At 33.3% G+C, this 21556-nt stretch overlaps 3 protein-coding genes across 8 annotated transcripts in view; all 3 read left to right on the top strand.

The window, feature by feature from the left end:
• Positions 1–21556, top strand: part of LOC131934719 (CD40 ligand-like) — a 315715-nt gene that overhangs the window by 203047 nt on the left and 91112 nt on the right. The window lies entirely within an intron of this gene.
• Positions 1–21556, top strand: part of LOC131934717 (uncharacterized) — a 307927-nt gene that overhangs the window by 195887 nt on the left and 90484 nt on the right. The window lies entirely within an intron of this gene.
• Positions 5191–21291, top strand: LOC131934715 (uncharacterized). 6 transcript variants are annotated; one of them, XM_059290821.1, is made up of 6 exons: positions 5191–5242; positions 8304–8428; positions 17428–17507; positions 17890–17958; positions 18264–18329; positions 18603–21291. In XM_059290821.1, the coding sequence occupies exons 4-6, from the start codon at positions 17901–17903 to the stop codon at positions 19505–19507; spliced, it is 1029 nt and encodes a 342-aa protein (XP_059146804.1). In that variant the 5' UTR covers positions 5191–5242; positions 8304–8428; positions 17428–17507; positions 17890–17900; the 3' UTR covers positions 19508–21291. The 6 variants fall into 6 exon arrangements, with proteins under 6 accessions (XP_059146804.1, XP_059146808.1, XP_059146803.1 ...); XM_059290825.1 differs by lacking the exon at positions 5191–5242 and adding an exon at positions 5255–5323 and having other exon boundaries at positions 17428–17519; XM_059290820.1 differs by lacking the exon at positions 5191–5242 and adding an exon at positions 5255–5323.

A 21556-nucleotide genomic window follows, 5' to 3' on the forward strand; every position in this document is an offset into this window, starting at 1 on the left:
TAGAGTGATCGCTTGCATTATTGTGATGTATAGTATTTATTTTCTACTTTTTAATTCAATCAGAAAACGTGGTTTTTTTTTTAACTTTTTTAATGATAATTATTATCCGGATGTAATGGGATATTTAAAAAAGCATGTGTGTGTGATGTAGTAACTACAGTCTAATCGACTTTTGCCACTCCGAAAAAAAAACACCTTCTTCATCTGCCTGCAATAGACTATTAACTATCTTTAAAAGCATTTTATTGTAAAGGTCAGATGAGTTTCGCTAACTGGGAGAGCAACACATCTTGAATAGAAACGCAAAAAATCAAACTGCTTCTTTACAGATTTTTTTTGGCTTGACAAATGCTATTGAAGCAAAATAAGCAATAAAAGTTTAAATGAACTAGACGTATTGTGCATAAGATGTTGTTACATAATGATTTTTTATGTATAAACAATGTCACTCAATGTTACAATTTATACGGAAGAAGAAATGTAACAGCACAATAATATCATCTAACTTTATTCAAACTACGATCTGGAGTCGAGGGATACGCACTTAAGAATTATAAATGGTTCTTCTGCCGTCTTCTAGCGCTGAATTTAATTAATCAGGCTTAATGATTTCCTCATAACAAGACAGGCCCTCACCTGGAATCCACAAGGCAGGAGGAGAAGAGGCAGACCAAGAAAGACCTGGAGACGTGACCTGGAAGAAGACACAAAGAAGATTGGATACATCTGGGGACAGTTGGAGAGACTAGCCCAAGACAGAGACGTCTGGAAGGCTCTTGTCAGCGGCCTATGTCCCAGTAAGGAAGACATGCAAACCTAACCTAACTAACCTAATGATGTCCTACCATTCAATCATAGTTATTACATCACGTCTACCTGATATTTCACAGTAAGTCTACCTGTCTTGTCACTTTATAAGATCTTGAATTCTCACAATCTCTGATATGCCACAATAACTTTAAGCTGTCATAATATATCTACTTGATATGTTCAAATAGGGCTAAGTAATTTCTCACAATGCGTCTGTCATATTTAACTCTGTTTTAAAATACTATGTTTCAAAGTGTGTGGAATCTTCGTTACCATTTTGTCGCATTAATCTATTGTCATGTTGTTCAAGTACTTTCATTCATTGTTTTTGGCAACATTCTGGTTTACACAGTTAAATCAAGTATCTAGCAGATAGTCAGCAAAAGGTGCTATAACTGGAATCTTGTAATGTTTTGGTTGGTAGTTAACAGCGTGATAATAGCTAAGTGAGGGAGGATGTTATGCTTTCCTTAAAGTTGTTAAATATAATTTATAATTAAATCTTTTATTATTTTATTTTGTTATCCCGCCTTACCCTTAAATTACAGTTGATATATTAAGTATATAACTGATAAAATAAATACATTTTCAAAAGGTATATACCTTATACGGTTACATTAAAAAGAATAGTCTGTTGAAAATGCTGTATTAACAAATTAATGGAAACTTTATTTTATGCACACGTTGTTTAAAGCATAATAAAAGCTATTAATGTTTCTAATTCTTGTGTAACCAGCGTAATCGGCTGTTATATTTGTTCTAAAAATCCATATATTCTGCCATTAGATCTATCAGAATCGCTGAGTTTCTCTTTGATTATAAACATGCACAAACGCACACAAACTCACGCAAACACAACAAACACACACAAACACATACAAACACAAAAAACAAATACACACAAACACACACACATGCGCGAATAAAACAAAGTAGCCGGTCAAATGTACTGGTTGATCTATAATAGATCTCTGGTTGCAACACAACTCCAAGGAACTAAACAACATTCTTATGTAAGCCTTTAGACAAATGTCTATTGTATTGTATGGATTTTTTAGATAACTTAGCCGTTATATTTTGACTTTCTTGTTCAACTGTTCAAATGTGTATCTTAAAGCTTAGATGCGTTTAAAATTGGATTCGTTTAACTTGTATTCGTAAGTATAATATAGTGGCAATCCTTCACATTATAAAACTATTACGTGTCAAAGCTTAATGACAAGTACAGCCAGTAGACTCCACCATCAGCCGGATTTGTATTCTGGATGTTCTTCCAAAACAGTAAACTGCCCAAAAACAAACTTTATGGCAAAAGTTGTTTAGTCTAGGTGTTTCATCTCCTAGATGGGTTGCTGGCCCGAGGTGAACGAGCCTCATATGCTCGTTGCCTAAACTCGGAACTTTCGGACTTATATATTTTCATTTTTATGAAGCATTTTTGACTATATTTTTAGGACATAATTTGTCTTGTTTATTAACTTAACCATATTTATAATTATTTAAAATGTTTATGGAATAGAACCGAGTCGTATTGATTTATTTTTTTTATTTTCGAAGAAGAAAAGGCTATAGAATGTCAAACACATAGAGCCACCACATATGCTTTAATAGATATGGTTCACTGCCAATTTTTACATGTTATTTTTAGAGTTCACTCAAGGGTCGGCAGTAAATTAACATATATTTATGCGAAGGGGGAGTGGAATATTAAGGGTGGAACACCTCAACCATTGAAGTACGTGGTGAAGAGGGGGCCCTGGGTGAGGAATATTAGGAAATATTCATTAAGATTTTCTTAAAAAGTCATCGCAGATGTTAGATATTGTTGCAATAATTGATTTTATCGTTATATTAGTGAGAGGAGAAGCATATTTAGACCCATGTGACCATATAGATGAAAATTAGTGGAAACATTATTTATGCGATTTATGTGAAATTGATCATTATTTATATTCTTGACCCAGCATGACCAACCACACCCAGCAGGGTTGGAAATCATTTTATGGGAGAGGGTTATGTATACGTTAGTGAACTCTTACGACAATGAGGTGAAGTAAAAATCGTTTGTACAACACAACGTTATTAATAAAATACCTTGTTAACTACATAGACACTATAAAGCTTATTTTTAGAAGGGTTCGACATAAAATTTAGACAATGTAGTGGAAAGAGAAAATTGGTTCGATTTTATCAATGCTTTTGTCTAAATTCATTTTAAGCTTCTTTTGCGAATCACTCACTTTATTTTTTAAGCTACGATTAACAGTGCTTAAAAATCTGAATGTTTTTGTATGTGTTTTAATGTGCGAAAGTATGTGCAATACGCAATTACTACTGCAGAGGATTACAAACGGTTTTCTTTATTAACGGCTTGGCATAGAAGTGCCACATTAAACCTTTCAAAACTCTTGTTACGTCACCATAGTAGTCTATATATTGTAAAACACACGTTTCTAAACATGGTACCTTCGGGAATACCAAACAACTAACTTATTTCTTATGTAATGATTTATTTTTAACTCGGTGCTGGCAGCGTGTGTAACATAGAGCTACAGGTAAACATTAACCACCACCCACTGCCAACTCCCCTACCCCACTACGTCATCTCAATCAATGATCACCATAATAAAAGGTGTTTCAATTTACAGCTATTGTTTACGGTGTGCTTGTCGTTGTATGTTTATTCTTTTCAAGTTTTAAAAGTATTTTATATTTTAAAATTTAGTTCTCAAAACCATTATACAGGGTATATATATATATATATATATATATATATATATATATATATATATATATATATATATATATATATATATATATATATATATATTTTAATATATATATATATATATATATATATATATATATATATATATATATATATATAAATATATATATATATAAATATATATATATATATATATATATATATATATATATATATATATATATATATATATATATATAAATATATATATATATATAAATATATATATATATATATAAATAAATAAATAAATAAATATATATATATATATATATATATATATATATATATATATATATATATATATATATATATATATATATATATATATATGTTTATCTGTATATTTTAAAATAATATATTCGTTTCAAGGTCTTCATTTTACACTTATAAACTTCCCAGTAGTTTTCTCGCGATAATTCTGGAGTAACTGATTTTAAAAATAATGCATAGAAAGGGTTGCATTATATCATTAAACAATTTGGTTTTGCTAACATGAGTGTCGACTGAATTGTTAGGTCATATCATCATGACGTTAACGAAGGTAAAATTAATAATTCGTACTTAAATATCACATTCCCAAACATTCCAGAACAGCAAATTTTGAGAAAATTGAGATAAAAAACAAAGGAATATTATAATTGAATATGTATCTAACTGTTTGTTTTAGTATGTAACACATATCTTGAGATAAAGACCTGAACAAAATAATGAAATTTCAAAACAACATACGCATTTTGTAAGAGTATTAATATTTACAAATTAAAAGTAATACACTATTTAAAACTAGAAATCAATAAAATGAGAAAAAAATGGGCAATCGCATATATTTTTAACAAATCACCCTGGCTGTTTGCCAACCGACGAGTTATGTCCTCTTTACGTGACGGCAATGCTTTTATTCAAAACTCTGGAACAACCACGATCTTAATACATTCAACACGAAGAAAACGGTAAGATTTATTTTTAGTAATAGATCAATAAGTATCGATCAGGTTGAACTTCCAGTCGTTTACGTAAGTAAAGATTTTAAGAAGAGAATAAACTATGATTGAAGGAATCTTTTTTATAGACGGTTCTCTCTCTGTAGTGGCTTGTGGTACAAGACTTGGACGTGATAGAAAAAGAAAACGCTACATAAAACGTATTATTATGACGCGAATAAGTTCGAACTTTAAAAGTAGTTGTTAAAAGACTAAACGCATTTGTAAAATCGCATTGCAGTCGTAAGATCAGTCTGTAAGATCATATGTCCTGGACCCAGAACTCAATAATGGCGGGTCAGTTAATGTCTTTGGCTGACTAGTGACCGCCATCAAACGAAACATATATTGACACTACAGAAAGACCAGCTCTCCCTCATTTCATCCCAAATAAAGAACATTTCATAGCTCCTCTCTATGTACAACACGTCACAGTTCTTAGCCGTATTATCACCATCCACTACATGTTGTCACTCATGTCATTACCCACAACATCTTCTACTTCTAGTAGTGTATGACGACGTAAACAACACCAACATGAAAGACAAGTAGGGATTTCCCCAGATCTATGCAGGTCAGGACTATTTTTAGAATCGTCTATTATACACAAGCCTAGAAACCAAGAGCTACCAGTACACAAAGCAGACAGAGCTTTGAAGCTGTGTAAAGCAAACATTCTATGGTAAGTAAAGATACGATATCCAGTTTTAGTGTGTGTATTTTTAATTGTATCGTCTAATGCCACTATAGCGGATATAAAATGGTATGTCTTTTTATTTTAACCCAAAAAAATATTCTCATGACTCGAAGAAATGTTAATGATTTTATTTAGAAAATTTAAAACATTATTATTTCAATTCTTTCTTTATGTTATAAACATTACGTATTTTATTTTTTTATTTTTTTTTAAGCTCGTTAAATTTAATAGCATTAAATGCTTTTTACATATTTTAAAAACATTATTGTTGTATCGCTTGTACAATAAGGGGGTCATCCATAAATGACGTCACGCTTTTTTGACGATTTTTATCTACCCCCTCTCCTCCGTCACACATCGTTACCAAAAGCCAGACCCCCCCCCCTAAAAAGACGTCACACCTCAGCCTACAACCCCCCCCCCCTCCTCAAAATCGTAGTTGAATTTTTTTAAAACATGGATACTTTTCCAAAATTTTGTCTGAACTCTGTCAAATTAGAATATTATAATATATATCAATTCCTATTGCAATTTATTAAAAAAGTTTTCTAAAATGCGAAATAACGTCTAAAATTCGTTTTCTAACATTGCTTTTACTTTCTTGTATATACGAAGTATAGAGAAAGTATTGTAATCGTGCAAAAAAGTTTTACACCTCACTGATACGGAAAAACATAAATTTGCAATCTTGTCCGTATGTCTGTGTGTGTGTCTGTCTGTCTGTCTGTGTGTATGTCTGTCCGTGTGTAAACACGATTATTTGAGTACCGTTACAGCTAGGTTGATGAAATTTCATATATAAGTATTTTATCAAAATCGTAGATCCGTATCAACTTTTGAGCGATTTCCGATAACCGGAAGTGGTACTTTTCCTACTTTGAATTTTTCAAAAGCCTATAACTTGACTACTATTTCAGATAGATAAATGAAATTTCACATGTAAGTAAAAGATCTAATTTTCTACCTTCTGTTAAATTAATTACCGTTGACCGGAAGTAGTAATTTACGCTACTTCCGATTTCTCAAAAAACTAATGTAAATTTTTAAAGTACTAATAATATTGCGCACTATTATGCACTTTTTAGCGCAATTTCCATTCTGGAGAATTGCGTTTATTAACTCGTCATTTCTGGGAATGGATGGATGAATGAATGGATGAATGTATGAATGTATGGATGAATGTGTGTCCGGGCTTTAAGTCGTATCTCCTCCTCAACGAAGCAATATCGATGACTAGTTCCAAAAGCAATTATGTTAAGCAAGTTACGAGGATGAACATAGGCTATAAAAATTACGGGTTTCTTTCATGAATGTCCCGGAAAAGCCAAAAAACCTCTAAAAAATGCAGTTTTTGGCCCATATCTCGGCAACCAGACCACTAAGCGACTTGAAACATGTACCAATCGATTCCTGCCATAATTTAGAACAATATTGCCTAAGAAAGTTTTCAAAAATATCCTTTCGTTCGGTTACAAAATAAAATTTGAATTAATTAAAATTTGGACCGAATTAGTAGGCAATTTTTCCAACCACACCACACGCGTCATCACGTTTAATAGCTGCGCCATCACGTTCCATGGCTGCGCCATCACGTTCAGTAGGCGCGCAATGGTTTTTAGTCATGTAACTCTATTGTAAATAAAACATGTAAAATACTGAAAAAAATTAATAAAAAACGTTTTAATAACTAACCAATGGTTTTACTAACCCTACTCTTGATTTACGCTACGACAGAGCTGTTTTTAGATAACATAAGGAAATTGCGCTAAAACTGTCACTAGACTTTTTAATTATCTTGTTTATTTGGCGTTCACTTGGTGTGCAATTAATTTGTCTACAAGATTTTATTCTATTTTTAAAACTTTAAGTATTTAAAGTGGATTAAAAATCATGTCTATAGCCCGAGTTCCCATCCCCTGTTATTTTATATAAGAATATTTGAGAAAGTTTTGGGGAGAACACTCCCGGTTTATTTATAATGCAAAAGTGTGACGTCGCACCATCTGAACCTCTCCCCCCCCCCCCTTTCCCTCGTCACATATCGTCACTAAATTACGGACCCGCCCCTCTCCCCTCTGTGAGTGTGACGTCATTTATGGACAACCCCATATATGAATGTTTTTTTTTCAATATACAACACTATATTAACAATAAAACATATTTCTTACAATTTTAGCCTTTTGAGGTTGAATATATCATGTTCAAGTATTTTGAATTTGAGAAATTTCTTTAACGTTATTTACGTCAATACGTTATATATATTTTGATTTTTTTCGACAAAAAGGGACGGTCTTAGATATTATTTGCCCTCATTTTTATTTAAGATTTCAGGACCCATATCCGCATAGACACCCCACCCCCACCCCCGACTCGCGTCATGGTGGCTGGAAGCATGTTATGCCTCCAGATGCTTACTAGCATTAAAATCGATCAGGATCTACATTCAATATATTTTTAGAGCTTATAAAGTTAGATCAGCTCGTCAATGCTTCTATTGAAAAAGGAAAATGATTTAGAAGTCAAATTGAAGGTGACACAGCGCGTAGAAAAGTATGTGAATAGATTAAAGCGCAAACATTTGTGTGTTATTGATTATGTTGACAGCTTGAGTCTAATATAATTTAGTTTTTGATGGCTGATTTCAGCTGCGGTAAATGCCAATAATTTTCACTACGATATTTTTAACATGACGAAGAGGTATAAACTCTTGTTAATGTCCAGAGTGTGTTTAAAAACTATCTCTCTCTCTCTCTTTCACACAATAACACATACACACACAAACACATACTCACACACACTCACACAAGGCTCTATTTTTTCCACGGCATAAAACTTATGCTCCCTTAGAAGTTAAATTCTACGGCCGTGCACTGGATATAGATAAATATATGTATCGTAAGTTGACCATCGATATACTTCTACATATCTACCTTTACTGGTATAGAACAATTGAATGATAAACACTACGATTGGTAATGTCAGTAGCAGGAGCCCAAAACTGAAGCTAAGTTGATAGTTCTCGCGTATTTTATCCTATTTATTTCAGAATTTTCTCTCGTAGATGAGCTGCTTCCCTAAAGAGTCTCATACGCCCAGGACCAGAACTAAAAATGGTGGTTCAGTAAATGTCTTTGGCTGACTAGTTAAACGACCCGTCATCCAACCAAACAGGTATTGACACTACATAAAGACAATCTGTCCCTCACTTCACCCTCAACAAAAGAACATTTCATAGCTCTTCTCTATGTACAACATGCCACAGTTTTTATCCTTATTATCACCATCCACTACATATTGTCACTCAAGTCATCACCCACACCACCTTCTACTTCTAACGGTGTATGACGACGTGAACAACACCAACATGAAAGACAAGCAGGGATTTCCCCAGATCTATGCGGGTCATGTCTATTTTTAGAATCGTCTAGGGAAACTTAATCCTAGAAACAAAGAGCTAAGAGTACACAGACAGAGCAACATTAGATGCAGTTTTAACTTAACCTTCTCTTGTAAGTAAACATACTATAACCAGTTTAGCGTGTGTGTTTTTAATTGCACTGTCTAAGCCACTATAGTAGATATACAATAGCATGTCTTTTTATCTTAACTAATAATTATCATTTAAAAAGTTTTTAAAAACCCACGTTTTCTGATTGAACTAAAAAGTAGAAAATAAATGCTATACATCACAATAATGCAAGCGATCACTCTACTATAAGCGATGAAAAACGTGGGGCGCCGAAGTAAAAGTTATATTACTATTGATTAGATAATACTATTGACTTTTATTAGGGAGCTTGTAGAGAGTCAACAGTATTAGAAACTGTAAGAAAATCACGGCGCCCACGTTTTTCATCGCTTATAGTAGAATGATCGCTTGCATTATTGTGATGTATAGCATTTATTTTCTACTTTTTAGTTCAATCAGAAAACGTGGGTTTTTAAAAACTTTTTAAATGATAATTATTTTCTACTTTTTAGTCTTTTTCTGTTTGTTTGCATTAAAATCTTGCTATCGATTTTATCTTTTCGCATTCACTTTTTTTTGGGTAAACGAAGACAACTCGTAAAAAACACGTGCCTTGAACCCGTGTCGAGTGGGTTAGCAATCGTGTGCCCAACCACTCGACCATATCGTCTCCCCCATACTGGCCACCAGTTGTTCCGGTTGTTTGTACACAAACAACACGTGAACACTTACTTACTTACTTACTCAGTTAGCAAAAAGAGGGAGAGTACTGAACCTTGTTTTCATCAAATTACAATGACTGGGTTAGGTCCCCTTTTCTCACGTTTTTTGTACAATTATATAGTGGTCTAAAATGATCAATAAAATGTTTCCATGGATCAATTTAGTAATAATAACAATTGAATATTCAATTGTCATCGGTAACAAAGCTTCCCTGAAAATTTCAGCGCGCTAGCTAACTGGGAAGTGCCCGAAATTTCGATCGCAAGATTTATTGGAAAAACAAACAAACAAACAGAGGCGAAAGCAAGTTAAAGAAAACGTGGGAAAAAGAGTAGGCTATGTTCAAATCTTTTAGAAATGCTAATGATTCTATTTTGACAATTTAAAAATTTAATATTTCAACACTCTCTTTATTTAAAAAAGATTACGTATTTTATTTTATTATTTTTAAAGCTATTTAAATTAAATAACAGTTACAAGCTCTTTACATATTTTAAAAACAATATTATTGTGTCGCTTGAATGATAACCACAATAGACGAAAAAATGTTTGGGGTCATCCATAAATCGCGGCACGCTTTTTAAAACAACGTTTACCTACCTATAACATGCTGTTACAGGTCGTCACAAAGAAAAAGATTTAGTAGGAGACCACAAACAGATATAAGGGCTTGTAATGCATTGTACCATACAACCCTAACTTTAATATATATATATATATATATATATATATATATATATATATATATATATATATATATATATATATATATATATATATATATATATATATATATATATATTTATTTATACAGGGTCGTCCATAAATAACGCGTCACACTCGTAGGGGGAGGGGGGCCCTTAATTTTGTGATAGTGTGTGATGAGGGGGAGGGGGGGAGGGGGTTAGATGGTGTGGCGTCACTTTTTTGCATTATAAAAAAGCAATGTTAGAAAACGAGTTTTAGCCGTTATTTAGCCTTTTAGAAAACGGTTTTAATAAATTGTAATAGGAATTGATCAAAATACTCTATGTTGGCAGAGTTCTGACAAGATTTTGGCAACATTTCGATGTTTTAAGAAAATTTCAACAGAATTTTGAAGGGGGGGGGGGGGGGAGGCTGCAGGCTGAGGTGTGACATCATTTTAGGGGGCGGGAGGGGTGGTCTGACTTTTTGTGATGACGTGTGACGAGGGGGGGGGGGCGGGGGGGGGGAGAGGGGGAGGTAAAAATCGTCCAAAAAAGCGTGACGTCATTAATGGATATATATATATTCTATATAATAGTTTCGCTGTCTGTGTATCTATCTGTGTATCTATCTGTCTATCTATCTGACAAGAACGCTCTAGAAAAAACACAAGCAATTTAAAAACATGCACAGTAAGACGGAAACGAAATATGACGTCACATTTAGCATAATATAGTAGACAATAGTATCAAGCCGGAGAGTGCACACAGTAATATGACGTAATTGATTCTCGAGTAAACATTGAATTATAAAGCCAATTTTGTCTAATCTTAAAAGTGGATTGCGTGAAGAGTTTCTTTCATGCAATTCTTCGGGTAGGGGCGAAGCCCATCCCCGGCGTAAGAATGTCTAAGCCGAGCCCCCCTCCCCAACTCAAAAAAATGTCGTCATCCATACTCTATAATAAAATTAAAGCCTAATTCATGTGTCTAATCTAAACAGTGGTTTGCTTGCAGAGTTTCTTTCATGCGATTCTTCGGGTAGTGGCTAAGCGCGACACCAGTGTTTCTTTCAGAGTTTTTCCTACCCGGAGTGAGGAACTTTTTCTAATTTAAAAAATGTTTAGCGTGCACAGTTTTTTTTTCAAGCTTCTCTTCCGGTAGGGGCGAAGCCTCGCCCAGGTTCTTCCTTTAGTTTGTATGATATACAAATGCGACCAGTGTTTCTTTCAGACATTTTCCTTACCGGCGAGGGTTTGGGGTACTTTAATTTTTTGGGGGGCGGAGGTAGAATTTTGTGGGAGGGGGCGGACACTGGAAAAAGTATATAATTATATTTGAATGGGACGGTAGACATGTTTTTGGGTGTGTGTGTGGGGGGGGGGGGGCGGAGCCCCCTCCTCCCAAGTAGAGTTGCCTGAAAGAAACTCTAAATGCGACTTTTGTCATGAATGAGATTAGGTGCATGGTTTAGGGATATGCCTATGACTATATTTTGTATAAATTAAAGTACCAATTCTGGATAAAAATCCGTTTTCAATGTCATTTTTTGTTTCCAGTTAAATTGAAGTAAGATGGTGATTTTGGTTTTGGTTTTAGTTTAGAGAAAGTAGACAGCACTATCAACCTAGCACCCGTTGTATCCTTCCTCAACGGGCCATTTTTCTCGTTTAGTAATAATAATCAATTTAAGTAAATTTCACTGCAAGTAAATTTCGACTTCATAACGTGACCGTTGGTACCGATACAGCCGTCTGGATGTACCCAATACATAACGACCGACAGCAGTAGAATAAATGTACATATGCCCAAATGTTAAGCGCTAAAACGGTACGTCGCGAAAACGCTACTGTCCGGGTTAAGTCATAAACCTGATTAATTACTCTTAGAAATGTATCTTGACTTAACGATGTACGCCTGAAATACTTAATTTATCTAATACTTAAGTATTATCGGTGTTCTCTCAATTTAGTTAGAAAAATCTTCTGAAAGCTTTTGAATGTTATTTAGAATGTTGTTTCTTTATCAAATTGTTTGGCGAAACGTCATAAAAATATATAAATGAAATGTAATAAAAATTTTTGCGAAGAAGTAATAAATGGACAAAGGCTGATTTTCAGGATTTTAATAATGAATGTTCTCGTTGTTCTTTGCTAATCGCAGGTACTTCATTACGTCAATTTTTAATCCTCATTTATGTCGTATTATCATTACTTAAACAAATGTGAAACAAATAGACCACACAAATCAGACAACCGTGACATTTTACAGGTTATAAATAGAATTTCGTAGTACCTGACCGGACGGCCATTTTGAAAACATTTTTCCGAAGGTAGAGTTTAAGATTGTTGTTGATGTTTTACTTTATGATTCTTAATAATATAGGCTATTCTATTTTAAAACGCAACTGAAAAACCAAATAAAAAAATTAAGAATAGTTAATGAATAGTGATTGATTTAGATTATATTTAGTTATGTAAAGAGGATTATTATTTAGAAGTGTAAAAAATAACTTCTTATATAAATTTAACACATTTAACCTATTAGCCTATATAACCTCTATAGTTTTTGCAACAATTTAGAATATGTCCTCAAAATGTTCTTGTCCTTTAATTGATTTAGCTTTATTCTTCTACTTCTAATTGTAAAATTAAATAGAGACGCTAAATAAAAGGCAAGTGTTTATAGAACAATGTTGGACATTTTTCATATAATTATCGTACATACGTGTAATGTATAAATACAATTGTAGATGTAGTAAATACAATTTTCCCAACACACTAGAAACAATGACATACAAGTTATGAAGCAAGAGGAAACAAAACCAAATTTACAGTCAAGTTATTGATTCATAGCCCAAGTAGGCCTACAGGGTTGTCGTGCTCTGAAGTCTAAATAATTCAGTTCCCGTCCCATACAGTGTAGAATGTGGGCGGCTGAGGTAGAATAGCACAACACGTCACCACCCGTCCCCTCCCCGTTATCAGTCCTTGGAGGGGAAGTGTGTGTCTTGTAGTGTTATTGTACTTAATTCAGCAGGGGAAGTGTGTGTCTTGTTGTGTTATTGTAATTCATTCAGCAGGGGAAGTGTGTGTCTTGTAGTGTTATTGTACTTCATTCAGCAGGGGAAGTGTGTGTCTTGTAGTGTTATTGTACTTCATTCAGCAGGGGAAGTGTGTGTCTTGTAGTGTTATTGTACTTCATTCAGCAGGGGAAGTGTGTTTCTTGTAGTGTTATTGTACTTCATTCAGCAGGGGAAGTGTGTGTCTTGTAGTGTTATTGTACTTCATTCAGCAGGGGAAGTGTGTGTCTTGTAGTGTTATTGTACTTCATTCAGCAGGGGAAGTGGGTGTCTTGTTGTGTTATTGTACTTCATTCAGCAGGGGAAGTGTGTTTCTTGTAGTGTTATTGTACTTCATTTAGCAGGGGAAGTGTGTGTCTTGTAGTGTTATTGTACTTCATTCAGCAGGGGAAGTGTGTGTCTTGTAGTGTTATTGTACTTCATTCAGCAGGGGAAGTGTGTGTCTTGTAGTGTTATTGTACTTCATTCAGCAGGGGAAGTGTGTGTCTTGTAGTGTTATTGTACTTCATTCAGCAGGGGAAGTGTGTTTCTTGTAGTGTTATTGTACTTCATTCAGCAGGGGAAGTGTGTGTCTTGTAGTGTTATTGTACTTCATTCAGCAGGGGAAGTGTGTGTCTTGTAGTGTTATTGTACTTCATTCAGCAGGGGAAGTGTGTGTCTTGTAGTGTTATTGTACTTCATTCAGCAGGGGAAGTGTGTGTCTTGTAGTGTTATTGTACTTCATTCAGCAGGGGAAGTGGGTGTCTTGTTGTGTTATTGTACTTCATTCAGCAGGGGAAGTGTGTGTCTTGTAGTGTTATTGTACTTCATTCAGCAGGGGAAGTGGGTGTCTTGTTGTGTTATTATACTTCATTCAGCAGGGGAAGTGTGTGTCTTGTTGTGTTATTGTACTTCATTCAGCAGGGGAAGTGGGTGTCTTGTTGTGTTATTGTACTTCATTCAGCAAGGGAAGTGGGTGTCTTGTTGTGTTATTATACTTCATTCAGCAGGGGAAGTGTGTGTCTTGTTGTGTTATTGTACTTCATTCAGCAGGGGAAGTGTGTGTCTTGTTGTGTTATTGTACTTCATTCAGCAGGGGAAGTGTGTGTCTTGTAGTGTAATTGTACTTCATTCAGCCGGGGAAGTGTGTGTCTTGTTGTGTTATTGTACTTCATTCAGCAGCTTATATGCGACCAGTGAAGGGGGTAGGACTTGACAAAATTGTGTGGTCAACACTCAATTTGCAGTAAACTGACTGATAGAGAAAGCGATGCCGTTAAAATATACGGCCAGTTTTAACCGTACCTCTGATCTTAATGGTAAAGTTTCAGTGTGAGACGTTACTTGGTTGGGAATATTTGTACTTTAACCACGTGACGACCTCACATGTAGGCTCCTATCATACTGCTGAGGGATGTAGTATTCTCACCGTTTAAATGGGCACGCACTATAGACCCACATTCTTTACAAAGAAGTTAAAGGAGGGGTGGGGTGGGGAGAGACTTGCCTGAGTGGGAGCTGTACACATCCCCCCTCTATCCACCCGTAAAGAGATGCTTGAAAGAAACAATGTTCTTTCTTAATAATAACTAACGTACCCTGATGTTTTCTAGCGGTTAGCATTGATGATCCATGTGCCAGAAGGGATGATACAACCTACAGCTATAATACATAAAGAATTATTAAAATATTTAGCCTTTATAAATTGGTTGAAACAAAACATGCTAGCTACGAGGTACACATTAAATAACTTATGTACCTATAGACGACTACAATTATATATAACATTAATGGACACCAGCGAGAAAAGTCTCAAAGGTATTTGAGAGGTGTATAAATTCATTAAAAAATCATGCACAGCGTATTTACAATTAATATGGTTATAAAATCCTGCCTGTCTGGTTTTTTTCGGACTTTACTAAAGATTGGATGTATTTGATGTTTATAATATTTTCGGTAACTAAATAAAAATTAAAAAAAAAGCAAAAACAATTTGGTTTTCACGTGTAATGGCGACATAAACATGGCATCCTGCTATTGGATAGGCTGCCATAGATTTTATTGTACACATTGTAAGCTAAAAATAGAAAACTAGGTCATGGGGTTTTAAATTTGCATTGTAATTTAAAAACTTGATCTGCAAAGTTTTGTAAACAAATAGTTATCGATTACTAAGTTACTGTACAGCCAATCAATATTTGTCTTACGAAAGTGAAACATCCGGTTATAACTTAGGCTTGATGAAAATAAATAGAAATGTAGCCTTAAACTCAACAAATTATTTTCAAGTTCTCTGGATTTGCAACTTTTATAGCATTTATTCTAAGAATATAAAATTTCTAAATTAATTTTAGGCTTAAGTTTTTATTTTTTATTTTTTTTTTACGGTCTAAATCTAAAAAGCACGTTTTTATTCCATGACAACAACATTATGGAAGGAATCTCGTCAACTCGCTCGCCTCCATTCAATATTTATTAATAGCAGACGAAACATTGAATTCAACACACAATCGTCAGTAGATTTAAATGTGGCAATTAAAACTTGTGAAATCGACGCCCCAAAAGTAATCGAGTACTGTCATCAATAACGCTAGGTTTAGATTAATAAATAAAAGTAATGTATGTTTTGTAGATAGTTTTTATATCTGGCATTTATTTATCAAATTATCCTAATTTGCAATCAAACTTTGAGTAGTTATAACTTGATAAATATGTTCGTGTCTTTTTATAGATACTATAATATTTATAAAAAGGAGCAATCATATGTAGCAGACGTTCTCACTTCCTTGGTCGCCCGATTTGTTTTAATGGAGCTGCTTTCAACTCTCGGGTTAGTCCGACTTAAACATAAAATTCATAGCAGATCTTACAGTCTTATCTGAGTAATAGATTCTACTGATCAGTTTGGTAAACATTTAAATAATTGTATTAATTTATCGGGCCCAAAAAAACATTTTAGATTTTAAATATCTAGAATCTAGATCTAGCTAGAATTAAAGAAGAATCTCTAGATATAGATCTAGAATCTAGATTTTCTAGATCTAGAATCTAGATCTAGAATCTAGATCTAGATCTAGATCTAGATCTAGATCTAGAGAGATCTAGATAGTGTCTAGAATAGATCTAGATCTAGATTAGATTCCTCTAGATCTAGATCCAGAATCTAAATCTAGATTTTCTATATCTCCTTTATTAATATCTAGATCTAGTATTATTTCGTCTAGAATTCTACTATCTAGATATAGATCTAGAGTCTGTATCTAGATTATCTAGTCTAGATCTAGATTCTACTTTTCAGTTTTCTAGATCTAGACTCACATCTACACATAGAGATAGCTCATCTAGATACTAGATCTAGAATCTAGATCTAGCTAGTCTAGATCTAGATTCTAGATTTCTAGACTAGATCTAGATAGATCTAGATCTAGATTTATAGCTTGCAGGTTAATGCATATATAAGTATAAACATCATTAGGAATTTATAGAGGAGTGTTTTCAATTTTTATGTAATTTTTTTGTTTCAACAATTAACTATGCTATAGAGCTATTCATAAGTAGATCTACAAAAAAAATATGAATAATGAAGGACTAAATGATTCTCTTTCAAAAGTTAATCTTCATACATTTTATTTAGGCCTGAAAATAAATATGAAACCATACGAACCATTTTTATGTGATGACTGTTATTGCATGCGAATACTCTATTCTATTTTTATGTTACTAATAACTGATTTTTATTAAATTCATTAAAGATCCAGGCTAATTAGGTAACTTATTTGCTGTAATTACTACCGAACAAGATTCTTCGGATAAATATTTTTATTTGAAATGTGTTTTAACTTCATCTGAACTTTTGGGCATGGGGATATTCTAAACCAATTGGATTAGGCAATGTATCCACAGAAGCTGTTAAGTATTTACATTGTGTATAATACTTGTTTAAATAAGTTACAGTTTCTGCAAGCTTAGTGTAGATGTTTTAGTTGCTATTTCCAATGTTTAAATAAAATACTTTATATATTTATTAAACACAGAAGAGAAAAATTGACAATTAACAAGCTTATAAGGATATTAGGACTATATGGTTTACAAAACAGTGCAATTAAACTGAATATTGATTAGCTGAAATAATTGAAATATCTTTTCTAGGTTAACACTTCTGACTATTGAGAAGATAAATTATCTTCTGAAAATTTGACAATGATCTAACTTTATTCATCAAAATATTCAGATTTTTTGTTTCCAAGGTTTAGCGGACACTTGTGAGTGACAGCTAGTGAATATCCCAACATTTGTATCAAAATTAATCAGGTAATTTATTATGTAAGATGCAATTTTAAGGTCTTATTTTCAAATATAACTCATTTTTCAGTAAATTAAATATTTAAAAATCACATTTAATTAAAATTATTAACATGTTTACCAGAAGCTAATATCAAATAAATACTAAGCTGATTACCATAGCCAAAAAATTATCATGTTTTTTTATTTGCGGTATACATTTTATGTGTTTTTTTCAGTACTTAGGGAAACACATCTATTTTAAGTCACTATATGTTTCTAATACTAGAGAAATGTTTATATGCAGATGTAAAGTTAATTCTACAAATTATTATTTGTTTACATTTTTTATTAGTGCACTTATAAAACCTAGTTACTATGTTATATTAATGATCTATAATCATATCTACAGTAAAACAGACCATGAAAACCCCAAACAAAGTGAGAGAAAGAAAATTGGAGCCATCAAGTACACCTGAAGGTAGAGCCAGATAAATGATAAATCATTCTTTTAAACAAATCTTTAAGTAATGTTATTTTGTTAAATTAAAAACTATTATGGCACTTTTAAAAATTCAGATGATTTAAAAATCCGTTCCTTAATAACCTACATGTGTTATCTATAAGTGTAAAAGTAAATGCTAAATATCCTATTATTATATATCTGACAATGAACTTTGAGAGGGTATCAATCAAGCTATAAGAGTTTATCTCAGTAATGCCACATTTCCTGTCACTGTAATTATAAAGTAATGTATGTGTTATTTTCTTATTGTTTTATTTCAGATGTGCCATACTGTGAGAGCCCAAGTAAAGTTAACAAAAGTGACCAAACAGGTGTCTTTATTGCAGGTAAGACATGCCAAACATAAGACAACTCTAGTCTAAACAATTATAAATCTGTGCTAGTGATAACATTTAGATGTCTTTACTATTAGTAATTGTATAGTTCATTAGATGAAGGAGATAGTAAAAAGTAATAGTTTAATTTACATCTATATCAAATTGCTAAATCAAGTGTTAGTGTAAACATAGTATAGCTAATCAAAATAATAATAGGTGCATTTTATATCAGTGTTTACATTTTTAGGCTGTTTAAATAATTTGTTTCCTCTATTCCTGCAGGAAATCACGAAGCTGAGATGTGCTATGGAGGAGAAGCTGATCTACACAAACATGTTACTGACTGTAAGAAGAATCCAGGTCACAAAGGTTTTATACCTCTTAAAGATTTTAACGCAAGTTGTCTCCCCTCACGATACCATGACGACGACCTCATGTCTGAGACAATCAAAACATTGGGAGCCCTAACTGTCCAGGTAAAGACTAAATTCACAAGTCGAGAGAGACCAGAGTTTTACCCAGGCACTCAAGTTCCATATCCATTTTATAATGACAGAGGAAGTCACGTGATGAGGTTAGGGACTGGCAGAGCGAAATGGGTTTTTAAATACATAGAGAGAGATGGAACTTGTCGTTGTGCCAAGTGTCAAGTCTCTGCCAAACCCAGTAAAATCTGGGGAGAGCTTCGTGTAGTAACAGCTACACATGTGGTGTTTGATGACAGTGAGGCGAGACAGACCAGGTGTGTTTTAGGTTTTGATGACAATAAAAGTCCAGTGGTCAGTCTTGATGGCTGGGAGGTGTGGAGGGCAGACATAGAAGGAGACAGGTGTAAGTTGAGTTATGTGACATGTGACTTAGAGCTGGTTGATGAATTGGACAAGATGTGTCGTTACTTTTATGATATATGTAGGGTGGTAAATAACAAATACGGAAAACATGATAATGTGGACAAGTTGGCTGTTATAGTGTCACATCCTCATGGATGTCCTAAACAGGTCTCTGTAGGACAATGGACACACAAACATATGAAGGATGGCTATAGGACCAGGTACTGGTACACAACATGTACATGTCCAGGTTCCAGTGGGGCGACTGTCTACACTTTGGAATATGACTGTTCATGGGACTATCAACATCCCCACAGTGGATCAAACTTTGAAGGAAATTATAGTGGGGAGTATTGAAACTAGAGTTATGTTATATTTTGTTTGCAATAGTTACGACCCTTTTATTATTAGTTCTCATAGTTATGCTTATTTGAATATTCAGTCTCCGTGTTCTGTGTCAGAGTTTACTATGTTATCGTAAAAACAACTAGGAATGTAGCTAGAGATAGCAAGAGTGGTCGGAATTCTCTTGTATAAATAATAAAGTACTGAAGTCAACTTAAAAAGTCTCCTGTTTATAAGAAATCGGCAACAGTTTAGTATACAATACAGGCTGTTGATATCGAGAGTACTTGCTATATTAGAACAATGGGAACTACCCGAATAGCTGAACGAAGGGTACACAACAGGCTACAAGTCGACCCGACAACAGAGTGGTTGAAAGTTGGAGGCTCATGAAACATAATTATGTGGCGTAACTACTGTATTATAGCATGCATCAATGAAGAAGATGATATGCATTTTATTTGAGAGTTAGTAGTTATTGCGCTCGGCGCTTAGGTGTTGGAGACATATAATGACATAAATATGACAGAACAATCTAAAATAAGTAAAATCATCAATGAATTTTGCAAGATTACATTTAATTGATTAAAACAAATCTTTTGATTCATTTGAACCGTTTAACAGTTAAAATCTACTAAAATGTATTTTTCGCACTTTTTAAATGTTATAATGTTGTAAATATTTTGTCTGTAACAAATGTCGGCAAAATTCTTGTTCTAGCCTTACCATAAATTTTAATTTTACAAATTACATTTCTTGCTCTCTTTATTTGTTTACAAAATTATTACATACTAGAAAACAAGTGCCCAAGATAAAATTTATTTGTTTTGTTGTTAATTTCATTTTTATGGACTAATTAAATTTAGCAAATTGTTATCAAACAACTTTTTGATACTGATATTGGTATTACCGTCATGCTGTCAGTGTTTTTAAAACATTCCCAATTCAATGTAACGACAAGGCCGACATGTAGCCTATATAATGATAAATACATGTCTAGTAATGATCTATTTCAATGAAGTTGAAGTTCAAATAAACTTAACTGATACCAGACACAACAGTTAAGATCTACATCTTGTGTTGTCCTACTCCAATAGAAATGTTAAGTGAGATCGGAGTTTGTCCCTCTGATAGACTGACACTTGTGTAAACATTTTCTTTATTCTTATTTCTTCTAAATACTTTCACCAACTGGTGATAGAACACTCGCATGTTGAAATGTAAATCTCTCGTTCCTGAGTCCATCCAGCTCTAATGGGTAGCTGAATTTAAATCGGGTAATTAAAACGTGGCATAATTTAAACATGTCATGTTCAAAGAAATAGATAAACTCTATTTCATCTGCCAGATTGACAATCAAATTTTAAAGAAAATTTAACTTACTTGGATTTTATGGCAAATCTTGGTAAATATTTGTAACATTAGAAACAACGGTTCATTATGCATCAAAATAGCTCAAAAATATATTCAAAAAATGTAAAGATTATATGGGCATTTTTTAGTTATAGAATATATTTTAGGGCTATTTTGATGCATGTAATATTGTTCAAAGTTATTGCATGCTATCCAGAAAAGATTCCAGACATATGGTCTGAAAGCAAGGTTAATTCTTTATTTCATAAGTTGAAAACTAAAAAAATTATCCCAAAAAAAAACCGTTGACAGTCAAAGGGAAGAAACAATGAAAATATTTTAATAGAAAAGAATTTCATGATTATCTTTCTTTTTTCCTCTTTCTGTCAATAGTTAATGTAGTAAATTTCTCTATATTCAGCAAAGGAAGATGTTATCCTCTATCGTATTATATGGACATTCTTATATTGTATAAATTGTGTTCAATTATATGACATCTAAATGTATTTTATGTTTTGTTTTATCTTTGGTCATTTAGTTTTTGTGCCTTTAGTTGACGCTGGAAACTGCCCGAACAAAGAATCAAAGGGAAATAACAATGAAAACATTTCAAATTCAAAGGAATGTCATGGTTGTCTTTCTTTTTAATTAATTTCAGAGCCATAATTGTTTTGTCAACGTCAAAGCAAACATCAATAAAAGCAATAC

This window comes from Physella acuta, unplaced genomic scaffold (genome assembly GCF_028476545.2).
Source record: "Physella acuta isolate Inbredline_101_S28 unplaced genomic scaffold, ASM2847654v3 ptg000116l, whole genome shotgun sequence".
NCBI lineage: Eukaryota > Metazoa > Mollusca > Gastropoda > Physidae > Physella > Physella acuta.